General features: G+C 38.2%; 2 protein-coding genes across 2 annotated transcripts in view; both read right to left on the reverse strand.

The window, feature by feature from the left end:
• The window catches only part of marveld2b (MARVEL domain containing 2b), a 37,948-nt gene extending 34,560 nt beyond the window's left edge, over nucleotides 1–3,388 (reverse strand). The window contains exons 1-2 of the mRNA XM_059337463.1: nucleotides 2,198–3,388; nucleotides 89–267 (exon numbers count right to left, since the gene is read on the reverse strand). Coding sequence (XP_059193446.1) covers nucleotides 89–267; nucleotides 2,198–3,388 — 1,370 coding nt within the window. The remainder of the gene's footprint in view (nucleotides 1–88; nucleotides 268–2,197) is intronic.
• A 5,500-nt stretch (nucleotides 3,389–8,888) lies between these two features.
• On the reverse strand, nucleotides 8,889–14,195 carry sdf2l1 (stromal cell-derived factor 2-like 1). The gene is made up of 3 exons (XM_059337217.1): nucleotides 13,936–14,195; nucleotides 10,482–10,678; nucleotides 8,889–9,322 (listed from the first exon to the last, which is right to left on the reverse strand). Exons 1-3 carry the CDS (start codon nucleotides 14,114–14,116, stop codon nucleotides 9,044–9,046), a joined length of 657 nt encoding a protein of 218 aa, XP_059193200.1. The 5' UTR covers nucleotides 14,117–14,195; the 3' UTR covers nucleotides 8,889–9,043.
• Between the last annotated feature and the right edge of the window lie 233 nt (nucleotides 14,196–14,428).

Here is a 14,428-nt window from a genome sequence, read left to right on the forward strand (position 1 = left end):
TAGCACACCGATCCCGACCCAGGTACTCTGAGGCTGCTGCAGCACTCCCCCTGCTGCTGTGACCTCTCCGTAAGAAGGTAATACTCACGCCACGTAGTCGGCTATAACAACAGGTTTTGGGATGTGTCCAGCTGGGATGTGTCCTCTGAGGATCTCTGGCTGCAGCGCTATAGGAGCAGCTGCTGCAGAGCTGATGGGACGGTCCATGAGGTCTGGCTGGAACGTGGGGAGAGGAGTCTCCTCTGAGGCCCTGGAGCCGGGCCCCAGCTACAGTAGACAGGGAGAGCGGTGTGTTTAGTTCATGTACACTATGTGCAGTGAAATGTCTGCTAGAACAGCGGTTCCCAAACTTTTTTAGCTGTGCACCCCTTCTATGTCCCAACCTGTTGACGCACCACCAATCCCCCACACCTTAAAAAAAAAACAAAATGCAATAAGCTTTTTTATAGCCATATTAGAGGCGGCATGTTTAATCATGCTCAAATGACCAGAACACACATATAATAAAATAATCACAATCACAAAAATGAGCTCTCACATTTGAATGAATCTGAAACACAGTTTCAATATAATGCAACGAAGTTATGAACAAGCTTCCACTTTGAAGAGCAAAGAGGATGATGACAGGCTCAGGATCAGAGGCAGAAAACACATAAGTTGGGGAAATGTTGATTTGAGCTGCACTGAACAAAAATTGCAGCAAGTTTAAATGAGCGTGGAGTGAACACAACCCCGTCATCATAACACAGGTTGGAAAAATGGAAGAAGATAACTTCTTCTACACTTCATTTTAAGATGAAGTGCATTTTGAATATCCTGCAATTATTAATTAATTAATATCACAGTTTTGATTTTACATTTTACAAAGGAAATGTTTATTTACACGTTTTTATTGTGTGGGGGAATAAATTGTGGTTGTGTAATTATCAGACCGCCGTTACATTTTTCATCTCACGCACCCCCAGGGGTCCACGCACCACACTTTGGGAATCCCTGTGCTAGAACATTAAAAACATAAATCTTGATACTTACTATGGACAGAGGGACTGATGACCCGTTAGTCTTCATCTAGGTTCATGGAAGAGAAGAAGGATTTGTTAGATATTGACAGTGCTCAAAGTGTTATCAGGGTTTTGTACTTGTAAAGCTGCTTGGACACTTTCTATTGTTTAGTTCAGGCAACCTTTTCCATGAAAAGAGACATTTTTGGCCAAAAAAAAGAAAGAAAAATCCCTCTGGAGCCACATCTTTGAGCCTTATAATGAAAGTAATTTGCAAATTTCTCGCTGCAAATCAAGCAAATCACTCATTGTGAACAGTGGCGGTTCTATACAGGGGCCTCCAGGGGCCACTGCCCCTGTGAAGAAGCCCTTGGCTCCTGCTGTGGCCCCTGTGTCACATTCAAAACAAAATAATCAATTCATAAAGATGAATGACGGATCAATTCTTACCCATTTTTGGTGCACAAAAGGAAGCCAGAATGTGTACATTGGATAACAGTTTAATTGTGCAATAAAAGCTTGTGAATATATAAAAAAGATCATTCTCACTGTAGTGCACTTTCAAAATAAAATAAAAACTAATAGCACACAAAAATAAGAAATGTCATTGTGGTACAAAAGTAATTGATACAATGTATTTGTATCTTCCAAATATACTTAAATAAGATTTTTAAATTAGCTAAAATAAAGGGTTTGAATACTTAAATATCATCTTTGCTGTTTTTTATTGTGCCCCTCTGATTAAAAACTGGCCCCTCCTTGGCCTCCACAGTAAAACTGGTCTAGGACCGCCACTGATCGTGAAGCACTGGTAGTGAATGTAAACTAATCTGTCTTTTCTGTTGGAGCTATTTTGGGCAAAAATGAAGAGGACAGGGCAAAGGGCCAGATGGTCATAGGCTATGTTGCATATTTAAGTCGACTAAAATATATATTTTTTCCTGTCTATAGGGTGCATATTTTTTACAATTGGAGAATGTAAGAATCACTACAACAATGTGGATTAAATTGTAGATAAATTCCATATAATTTTTGTCTGTCTGTCTGTCTGTCTGTCTGTCTGTCTGTGTCTGTCTCTGTCTGTGTGTCTGTGTGTGTGTCTGTCTGTCTGTCTGTCTGTCTGTCTGTCTCTGTGTGTGTGTGTGTGTGTGTGTGTGTGTGTGTGTGTGTGTGTGTGTGTGTGTGTGTGTCTGTACCTCCTGTGCCAGCCCCTCCCTCCTGATCCTGGCCGCTTCGTGCCTCCACAGCTTCAGACACACTGCAGCGCTGATGAAGTAGAGCACCATGGTGATGAAGATGAAGATGATGGCCGCCGTCTGGCCCGCCTCGGTCCGACAAAACGCCCCGTTTATGGCGTTATTGAAGACGGGCATGTTGCACAGCCCGCCCCGCGTGGTGTCCCTCACATACACGATCCCTGCCGCCATATAGAGCACGGCCAGCACCAGGTTGATGCAGCACTCAGTGAGCGGCCACCAGGACGAGTCCAGCAGGATGGCCCGGTAGTACATGCTCATCCCCAGGACCACCAGGATCACCGTCACGATCCACGCCACGCCAGCCACCACCAGGACGAACGGCGTCTTTGGGCCTGTGTAGTAACCGCCCCCGCTTCCATACGCACTAGCACCTCCACCCAGACCGCCATAGAGCTGCGGCGAGGAGTACCCATACATATTAAACCACTCGTTGTCTTTATGGACATAAGCACAGACGCAAGCGAACACAGCAGCTCCGAGGAGCAGCTGCACGACGCCCAGGATCCTCAGCAGCCCCGCCCAGGACTTCAGGTAGGCGTATCTCTGGTGGTACTCCTCCAGGCGCTCGTGGTAGGTCATGACGGAGGAGTTGGTGGGCACTGCTGATGCTGAATCAAGGGCTTCAGCACCCAGCATCAGCTCCTTCTGGGAGACGGAGCTGCCCACCCGGTAGGATCCTGGCAGGGACGGAGATGGAGGCGCGGAGTTGGGAGGCGAGCACGGGACGCCAGCTGTGGTGTAGCCGTTACCGCTCTGATAGGACGAGGGGGCGGGGGAGTAGGACGTAGGAGGAGGTGGCATCTCGCCACGGTTACTGCTGCCACGGAAGAAGTTCTTCACAGAGTCTGGGATGAAGCGGTGGACCGGTTTGATGTCCATGGCGTCGCTGTCGGCAACCATCGGCTCGTCAAAAGTGGGCGGGTAGAAGGATTCATGCCCAACGGCTGCCTGTTGAGGTAGCGGGGGAGGGGGGAGGGGGTCTAGGCTTACAGCTGGTACTGTCCCATGTAAGGGCTCCGGGGGCGGAGGGAAACCCGGGTCAGGCCTCAAGGAGCCCACAGGGACCTGGTCATAGTGGGGCATCTCCCGCACCCGGTCGAACCTAGAACCAAACCCTCCTGCAGACATCGGGACCAGGACTCTTCGGTTGCTATGGAGACAAAGAAATTATTTAAAAATTAGTCTACACAGGACCTGCAGTGCAAAAAAAGAAAAGTTGGGTGAACTCAAAATTTCAAGGCAACAAACTTCGATAAAATTTTAAGTTGGACAATTAAACTAAATATTTTAAGTTTTTTTTTTTGAGTTTGCTCAACTCTGAATTTCTCTGGCACGATTGTAACGCCGCTATGAAATGTCAGCTAATGTTGTGACCACAATTTTGAGTTAGCATTGATACGCTAATAATGGCTACTCTTGTAGCTGTAACAAGCAGCGCCGCTAGCATCAGTTAGCCGCTAGCATCAGTAAGCCGCTAGCATCAGTTAGCCGCTAGCATCAGTTAGCTGCTAGCATCAGTAAGCCGCTAGCATCAGTTAGCTGCTAGCTTTCGCTAATGACCGCATTTCACAACAGAGAAATAAGAGTTATCAGAACTATTGTCCCTTGTTGTGAACCCCAACTTAAAGATATAAGTAACAACAACTCACCAACTTGTTTTTGAGCAGACAACTGGCTTCCTTTGTTGTGCTAACTTACATTATTGCCCTAAATGTCAATAATTAATATTTCCAAGTTTTACCAACTTAAATCACTGTTTTAGGCCAAAAAATACAAGTTGGCTTTTTTGCAGTGTGCAGTGGCTATAAATGATAGCTCCACTTTATTTAGACTTATATATTACGTTACATATTTCTGTAGCTTTGCACGTCGTTTCTGCTGCTTATAAAACATTGTATCAAGGTTATTATAGTTAATGAAAACTAACAAAATAATGGAAACTAGAATTAAAAAACATTTTAAAACATTGAAACTGTATATTGTGGTTACTAACTAAAACTAACTATAATTATAGTAAAAATGTCCTTTGTTTTTGTCTTTGTCACTAAAACTAATAAAAACTAAACTAAAACTAAGCATTTTCCAAAAAATAAAAGCTAATTAAAAATAGCAAACTCACTCTAAAAACAAATTAAAACTAACTGAATTTAAAAAAAAAAAAATTGACAACGAAATTAAAACGAAAACTAATGAAAAATCCAAAAATATTATAACCTTTGTACTCACCAATACTACTACTGAGATCTCAGTAGAAATTTCAATTTAGATTATTTGTCTATGTTTTGTTTTCAATATGCAATTTCTGTTATTGTCACATGCTCATTTCTACTTGATATATTAAACATTTCACACTAATTAAATTGACTGCTTTAAAAAAAGAAGAATGAGGGAGATTTTGTCAAAACACAAAGTTACCCAGTATATCTTACACTATAAAAAATGTCTGTAGATTTTACGGTGAAAAACTGCTAAACCACGACAGTAACAGATTGTAAAATGATAAATGGGTTAATCCAGTTTCAGTAACAATGAAACACCCTAAATGTATATATCAGCCAAAACAGTATTTTTTTACATTTAAAAAATAAATAAATACATTACTCCACTGTAAAATACGCTGACAGTTTTTTAAAGCAAAAATAATCATATAATATATATACAAGCCATCATTTTTGCATTTATTTTTTGTAAAAATATAATTTTTCTCATTGTTAAATGTACTAAACACCATATCTCTAACAAAAAATATACTGTAATATTAAATGGTAAAATCTTTAATTCATGCTGCATTCATAAAGTATTTTCTTGTCAATTATATGGCAGAATAGTGTTTCTTTTGATGGAAAAACTTTTTATTTTTTATGGTAAATTATGGAACAAAATGGCATAATCTTAAATGTGAAATCAACAGTGCCAATATAATTTTACCGTAATATAAAAAAAAATTGCACCGTATTTATTACGGTAAACTTCTGGCAACAACAGCTGCCAGTTTTTTACCGTAAAAACAACATTTTTTTTTTTTTTTTTTACAGTATATGTCCTCAAAATAATAGAAGAATGATCACATGACCCGCATTACTAAAGGAGGAAGTTTGGTTTTGGTTGACCATGTGTAGGCTACTTTAGAACTTTAAAAAGTTTGTACTTACTTGACTTTTAACATTAACCTGTGTTAGATATTATTGATAGTTATCCTTCTGTAGCTCCAACACATTTGTCCGTTGTTATTTGTGTAATTAAGCCATTGTCTACACTATGAGTATGTATGTTTACAGCCCTCAGGTGTCTCCGCGCAGCACCAACAGGAGAAACCGGCACAAAGGTGATAAATGCTGGGTGCTCCCAGCTGGAATCTAGGCTACATATTGTGAACAACACAATAAAGAATCAGCGTGTTGTTTTCCGCGGTGATATTGATATCATATTGTTTGTGACCTACCTGTTGATGGTTCTCCGTCTGTCTGTCGGTCAGTGAAGCAGGTAGTAACCTGTCTGTCTGTCTAACACTGATCCCAGGTCAGACATCCTGTCAGCTGCTGATTCCTGAAACTCACTGCAGGTGAATCTCACCTGGCCGGTCTGACCAGCCCCCACGGTGCGTTCACGGCCTCCTCCCACATCCGACTTTACCATTTTTAAATATACTTTTTTTTTTTTTTTTCAAACTTTATTGCACAATACTATAATTACAAGTTCAATCAAGAATCTCCACTATACATTCCCCCCAAAAATACAAAGAACAAAAACAAAATTCTGCAAGGCAAAGAGTTAAAGAAACAACAAAACTATCATCTCAGTAGGTCAAGTGGACACAGACACAAACTCCAATAGAGATATAAAAGTATAAAAATAAACTATGACATTAGAAAATAAAATAAATAATAAATACAGGCAACAATACGGACAGATCCTCTTCAGCGCTGAGACATCAAATCATCAAAAAACTTTGATAAATCATTGCAGAGTTTTTGTATTGGTCCATATTTTTCAGCTAAAACTAATAGAGAGGAGTAAAATATTTTAAGTTCGTTTTTGAAACATATTAGTGAAGGTCTTTGATTTTTCCATTTACATGTATGTATATGATATTTTCCCATAATCATGATGATATTAATCATGTCAGATGTTTCTTTAGCGATGTCTTCCTTGTACATTAGGATTTGGTTAATATCGAAAGGTGTAATATATAAATATAAATATACGTGGAACGGGTAAGAGGATAAATATTTAACCCTTGTGTACTCCTCCTGCGACTATACTGCCCTACAAAGTCTAACTGCAGTAACTGCATATTTGGTCGAAATTGAGTTATGTTATGTTATGTATTGTATTGTATATATATATATTTTTATCTCTAACTTTGTTTTGGATTGAGTTTTTATTACTATTTTAGTATTTTATTGTTTCATTGTTTTTATTTATACCTATTTGTGTGTGATTTATTCTATTATTATTATTATTATTATTAATAATAACTGTACAGCACTTTGCTCAACTGAGGTTGTTTTTAAATGTGCTCTATAAATAAACTTTGACTTGACTTATGTTTGGCCAACATTTCAAAAAATCCTTTTTTGTATTGGTTTTAAGTAATCTTCTATTTTTTTTGAGATACTGAATTTGGGATTTTCATTAGTTGTCAGTTATAATGTCATGGGGTCCTTTTTGACCCCTGAGGAGCACAGGTGCTATAAAAATGTATAAAACACGTAAAAATGTATAAAGAAAGTTGAAATTTATATTATCTATAAAGGATGCAAAGTGACCCTAACCCAAGCAATTCTATGAACGTTAACCAATATTAATTGTATGTTGAAAATAATTTGGGGTCAAAAAGGACCCCAGGAGTACAGGAGGGTTAACTGTAATGTATGTGTTTGCTACAAGAAAACAGTTTTCTTATAATAATAATAATAATAATAATAATAATAATAATAATAATAATAATAATAATAATGGTAGGGATAGGAAATAAAATTCATATATATATATATATATATATATACTTGTCACATACACACAGAAACATATTAACATACTCACAAATGAACTATAAGAACAGTAAAACAAAGGTTTTATTCAACCCAGGGCCCCTCAGCAATTCAAATATTGTTTTTACATGTTTATATTTACAAAATTAATGGAATTACAGCAGTGAACTTGGGTTTTTCAGGGCCCCGCCCTTATGAAACTCTCAACACTCTGGTTGGTTTAAACCATGTGGCTACACTACATACAGTATCATTGGGCCTCCTGCATGAACTGTATGGACACTAAGATTTAATATTAATTGTTTACAACAATGTCACTAACTGACTATTGTTGCATTGATTAAACACTTGCGTACTTCTTGTTTGTTGTTAGGTTCGATCACTACACACAAAAGCCAATTTATGTTTGTACTGTTAAATGTTCATATTTTTAAATGGATTAATAATTACTTTATGAAACCACAGCTGGAGATTTGCAGCTAACTGAATGCATTATTACCTGTCAGCATAAATCCAACCTTTAATTCAGGTTATCAAGGTTATTATAGTTAACGAAAACTAACGAAAACTAGAATTGAAAAACATTTTTGTTAACTGAAATAAAAATTAAAGCGAGCAATTAACTGAAACTGTATTGTGTGGTTACAAAACTAACTAAAATTATAGTGAAAATGTCCTTCATTTTCATCGTTGTCAACTTTTTTCATCCGTAAACCTTTTTGGTTGATATGAAATCTATTTCATCTATCTGGTTTTATGACTTAATAAACTTATTGGGGCTGAGATGGATCAGACAAAGGAAATAAAGGAAACATTTATTGTGACTTTTTTTAATCTGGCACCCAACAAATACCCCATTACAAAACAACTAAAACGAACACTAAAACTAATAAAAACTAAACTAAAACTAAGCATTTCCAAAAAATAAAAACTAGCAAACTCTCTAAAAACGAATCAAAACTAACTGAATTTGAAAACAAAAAATCACAACGAAATTAAAACTAAAACTAATGAAAAATCCAAAACTATTATAACCTCAATCTGACCACATAGTGGCATTCAAACCCTGTACTGAACTTTTCTTTTTTTTTATAAAGGTAAGCAGATAACTTTCGTAACATTGTAAAATAATTAGTCTATAGGCAGAAAAAATGCAAAAGTACTTATCAAGGGTTTTGATTTCTTGTTTTTTAAAAGTTTCATTTATTTCTGCTTTGTGTGATGATGTATGCTGAAGAATCTCTTCTTCATAAAGCTGCCTCAACTTAGTACCTCTGCAGAGGTAAAGTTTTTCTGTCAGTGGTATTTCCTTATTATTTACATCCTTTGTCCTTTACATTACACGTCAAGTATCAGTAGCATTTTGGTGTGCTAACTGCAGCTAAGTCTCCCTTATATTCGTTTTCTGGGGCATTTCCCTGTGCCAATTGCAAATTGTGTGAAATTTGCATCCAATTTAAAAATCAAATGCTGTTCATCAACTTACTCTGGTAAGGACAGACTTTCACATTTCATAAATCCTATGTAGAATGTTCCTTCATATTGCTTTGTATAAGAACAAATAAAAAGAGAAAAATGAATCATTCATGCATGAGGCCCAGTGATCTTATTCAAACTGTTATTCAAACAGGAAAAATAACATCATCCCGTCACCTCAGACCACCCAGAGTGCTACACATGTACAGCGGTGAATCATCAGTCAAATGTCAAATATTTAACATCATTTGCACATAAAGTTGGTCCAGGACAGCTACGAAACAGGAATCCTCGCGCTCTGGCTCTGCTGGTGTCAGAGCTCGTCGTGGCGTAGGGGCACCTGGCTGGGCTGGACGAAGACGCCCTCCATGGAGCGCCACCAGTTGTGCTGGTTGGGCGTGGGCATGCCGTGCACCTCTCTCTGGCCCCGGATGGGGTGGCCGTACTGCTCGCCCGTCACGCTCAGGAAGACGTCGGTGTCCAGGTGTTTGAAGCGAACCGCCTCGTCGCGCTCCCAGTGGATCCCGTCACACTGCACCGTCCACGTGTCCAGGTTGTCGCCCTCGCCGTTCTCTCCGAAGGCGCTCACCTCCTGCAGGTGAGAGAGGACACAATTTTCAGATGGTATTCCCATGCATTTAAAGTAAACCTGGACCCTGATCCTGAAACCGCTTTATTTGGTATTTCTAACTAGGGTTGTCAGGGTTTTATACTCAAAAAAGTATCGATACTAAAACGTTGTATCCGGATACGATACTCATTTTCAAAAGTATCGATATGCGCGCGCATTCACACCCTTACACAACTGAATACACAGAGCTGCCCTCCAAACACACTGCTGCATTAAGCCGTTTGTTAGCCACGAGCTAACATTAGCTAACAAGTTGTTTTAATCACAAAAAGCTACTTACACTCTGTCACTAAACACATGCAGCTTTCAAAATAAGAGCACAGTGTGTTAACAGAATCCACCACAGAACTTACAAGAAGACTGTCAAAATAAGATGTCATAAATAAAACATACAAGAACCTTTATTCTCCTTTACAAAATGTCATTAAAATATGCCCCCGGAACCCCTAAATGGTTATTTTTATTACTTGCTCATACTCAAGAGTCAAGAGTATTTTTTTTTGTATTAGGCAACTGTTGAGATTTGCACTTCACACAACATTTTAGATTTTTATTTATTTATACAGACTAAAAAAAATCATATTTTCTATATCTTTTTAAGTATTTCGTAATATCGTCAAGAATATCGTTATCGCAAACATAGCCTGCAATATCGTGATATTATTTTAGGGCCATATCGCCCAGCCCTAGTCCCAAGTCTTTATTTATTTTTTTGTCTCGTTTCTTTATTTATTCATGTATATTTTTATTTTATTTATTTATTGATTTTATTATTATTATTATTATTATTATTATTGTTATCATGTGTTCTTGAAGAGTACCTATTACTCAAGTGGACATTCAACTCTGACATTATATTGTGTATACTCTAATTTGACATGTCACAGTTTGTGTCTAGTTTTTATTGATTTGCCTTTTATTATTATCTTTATTATTATTTGTGTATGTATGTTATTTGTGACTCTGAAAATTGACAATAAAAATATTTTGAAAAAGAAAAAAAAAAGAGGACACACCCAAACAATGTATGTACTCTACTAACAAAAAATGTGTGTCTGTCCAAAGCCTGGCATATATCCTCTTTGCCATAGAGCTCCATTGTTGCTGAATACTGACTGACCTGGTTGTTGGACAGGGGGGAGCTGAAGTGGTGTGTGTGCAGGTTTCGACCCGTCTTCATGTGTGTGATGCGGATGGCCTGACCACACCTGATGGCTGCTCCTCGCTGACACGGATGGTTCGGCTTCCCACGAATCTGCCAATAACTGTTAGCATCATCAGCGATCTCCACTCCAGTTACAGACTGCTGTCCACTGCCTACACACACACACACACACACACACACACACATTAGAGGTAGGCCGATATATATATCGGCAGGACGATATATCAGGCCGATATTTGCATTGTTTTACTTAAACATAAGCGACTTCTTCATAATGTCAACAAGCCATATCATTTATGCATTTTAGTATTGCTTTGCTACTTCCGTTCTGGTCAATACTTAACCAAACTGCTCCTTAAGATTTCCAAACAATTAACTTAAAATTTGGTAAGTACAATGTTGTCGCTAGGCTTTTGAGTTTTCATTCAAAAGTGGGACTGTGGCAACAAGGCATCAAATCTCTGTGTTTCACCATGAAACAGGCAGTGGTGGAAGAAGTAATCAGATCCCTTACTTAAGTAAAAGTACTAATACCACGCTGTAGAATTACTCCACTACAAGTAAATGTCCTGCATTCGAAACTTAGTGGAGTAAAAGTATAAAAGTATCAGCATCAAAATGTACTTAAAGTATCAAAAGTAAAAGTACTTATCATGCAGACTGGACCCACTCAGATTGTTTCATATAGGCCTATTACACATATATTATTGGATTATTATTATTGATGCATTTATGTAAGCAGTGTTTGAATCTTCTCAAGGTTGGGCTCATTTAAACGACTTAATATACTGTTATGAGGTTTAATTAAATTCCAAATTTAATTAAAGTCCAATATTTGCTTCAAAATGTAGCGGAGTAGAAGTATAAAGTAACATAAAATGGAAATACTCAAGTAAAGTACAAGTACCTCAAAATGGTACTTAAGTACAGTACTTGAGTAAATGTACTTAGTTACTTTCCACCACTGGAAACAGGAAATGGTGTTTAACGCCAGTGTACATTGTATGTTTATGTATATGTTATGTCTGTTTCAGGCTCCACAGGCTTGGTGAGGGTCCTGAAGACATCTACATCTACACACTCATACTGAGACCCTCTGGCAACAGGAAGTGACCTGCTTTGTACTTTGATGTACTTCTCTCTGGTTGACCACAGCTCAAATGTGCTAAGGAAAGTCTGAAGACATCCACATGCACATTTTGATTCATGGTCCTGCACCCCCTACTGGCAAAAAAAGGAAATTACATTCTTTATAGTTTGATGTGTTCCCCCGAGCAGGAGAACCGTTCTCCACCACCATAGACCTGCATGAGAACCCATGAAACTGAAAGGTTTTCTAACTTGGAGTGTCAATGAGGCACGATCGCCCTGAAAAATTAAACAAAGCTGCCCCATCCTACATTTACAAATGTAGACATACATACCTCGACAACACAAAAAAAGGTCTTTAGGAGCCATGCTCTTAACCCAACAGGAAGTCCACTATTTTGAATTGACTCTGCAATTTTGCCATTTCTAGGTTGCATCATTTAACAAACTCTTCAAACCTGATCAACTTCAAATCTGGTTTTAAGAAGTCGGGAATAAGCTTTTGAGTTTTTCATCAATTGGAGTGAGGGGCGTAGTGTAAAATGTCAATATTTCACCATAAAACAGGAAGTGGTTAACGGCACAGCTACATGCATGTACTGCGTTATAGTCATAGGCCCTGACTGGCAACAGGAAATGACTTTCTAACTATTCACCCATGTTTTCTAATTTGGGATTTGTTGCTAGGTAAAAACAGCATGTGTGCATACTAAAGCACATTTGAATGCTGCATTTTCTTTAAACTTACAACTATATAATATCATATATATACTATATAAAAATAGTAAAGCCCATATGGTTTAGCCCCCTCCACATCACACAGACTCCAGGAGCTGCAGAGCTCTGCTGCTGGTTTCTATCACCAGTGAAGCATGAATACCATTATATAGCATATAAACACACTAGGGCTGGGCGATATATTGATATAAAAGATATATCGATATTTTTTTTAAAGTGATATGGAATTGGACCATATTGCATACATCAATATAGTTCACATGCTTACCATCTTTTAGAGCTGTGAGAACCTGCTCTTAAAAAGACCTGTCACTCACTCAAAAATAAACATGGAGTAGCCACATGGCTAATACAGCAGTTGGTGAAACGTACAGGAATGTCTGTAATAGGGCTGGGCGATATATCAATATAAAAGATATATCAATATATTTTTAAATGTGATATGGAATAAGACCATGTCGCATATATCGATCTAGCTCATTTTTTTTCTTTCTTTTATATATAAATGCTGCCCTTACTAGGGTTTGTCATATTTAGTTCTTTTGTAATGTTCGTTATTTTTTTCCCATATAAATATATCTATTACATAAAAAGATTGGCCTATTTTATTTCATAGGCTATTTCTATTTAAGAAATTATTTTTATTTAAATGTGCACTTTATGGAGCTTTGATAAAAAAAAACAAAAAAACAAATCCTGTTATACAGTATTTATATTTTACTTAAATAAACAGTTTTAATAAAACTACTTGTGACATGTCATATTTGACTTTGACTGCTCTCACTTTGCCAAAAGACATATCAGGATATATATTGTAAATCGATATTAAGCCTAAATATATGGTCCATATCGCCCAGCCCTAACACACACACACACGCAAACTGACATACATACTACACACAGACACAGACACAGACACAGACAACACACACACACACACACACACACACACACACACACACACACACACACACACAGACACACAGAGACACACAGAGAAAGAGAGAGACACACACACACACACACACACACACACACACACACAGAGATACAGAGAGAGAGAGAGACACACACACACACACACACACACACACACACACACACACACACACAGAGAGAGACACACACACACACACACACACAGACACAGAGACACAGAGAGAGAGAGAGAGACACACACACACACACACACACACACACACACACACACACAGAGACACACACACACGCGCAAACTGACATACATACATACATACACACAGACAGAGAGAGAGAGACACACACACACACAGAGACACACACACACAGAGAGAGAGAGAGAGAGAGAGAGAGAGAGAGAGAGAGAGAGACACACACACACACACACACACACACACATATATATGTTGTCTATATGCCATACACGTTTAGAGATGTGAAGGCAGGGCGACTTTAGATGGTGGTATATTTAGATAATACTGTTGTATATTTAGATAATATTGTTGTATATTGAGATAATACTGTTGTATATTGAGATAATACTGTTGTATATATAGTTATTTTTGTAGCATAGAAACACCTGCTGGTGCAGCTGGAGAGTTACCTGAGCCGTACTTGACGTCGTGGGAGTGCAGGCGGACGTTGTGTCTGGTGTTGAGCAGCTTGACCAGCGAGCCGCAGGTCACGTGGTTCAGATCCGAGTCTCTGGCTTCACACCGGGACCAGATCAGCAGGACCAGCAGAGACCTGATCCAGACGGAGACTAGAAGGGGAACCATCGCCATCCTGCTGTTTCTATGACACACCGCACACACTCACAGAGACTCACACTGACTGCTGATGCCGACCAATCACAGCTTGACAAGTCCGAAAACACGGAAGTGAATGTGATTGGCTTAGTAACGTGTTTTAAACAAAGCTTTATTGACCATTTCAATCACATACAAACAAAGCCTTCTTTAATAGATGAAATAATATATAAAAATACGTAATTTTAGAGAGTTCGGGAAAACACAGATGATGGAGACTGTGTTAGAAGATGTTGGGGAGATTAAATTGTGAAAATGATATGACAAAAGAAAAATGGGATAGTTTTG

This window comes from Centropristis striata, chromosome 7 (assembly GCF_030273125.1).
Source record: "Centropristis striata isolate RG_2023a ecotype Rhode Island chromosome 7, C.striata_1.0, whole genome shotgun sequence".
In the NCBI taxonomy this organism is placed as follows: Eukaryota; Metazoa; Chordata; class Actinopteri; order Perciformes; family Serranidae; genus Centropristis; species Centropristis striata.

What these genes read in the sequence shown, in the direction of transcription:
- sdf2l1 (XM_059337217.1), bottom strand. Translation starts at nt 14,116, where the DNA reads ATGGCGATGGTTCCCCTTCTAGTCTCCGTCTGGATCAGGTCTCTGCTG. An exon ending in CGACGTCAAGTACGGCTCAG is followed by an intron (nt 10,679 to 13,935) that starts GTAACTCTCCAG and finishes GTGTGTGTGTAG; the next exon opens with GCAGTGGACAGCAGTCTGTA. An exon ending in CCCCCCTGTCCAACAACCAG is followed by an intron (nt 9,323 to 10,481) that starts GTCAGTCAGTAT and finishes TCTCACCTGCAG; the next exon opens with GAGGTGAGCGCCTTCGGAGA.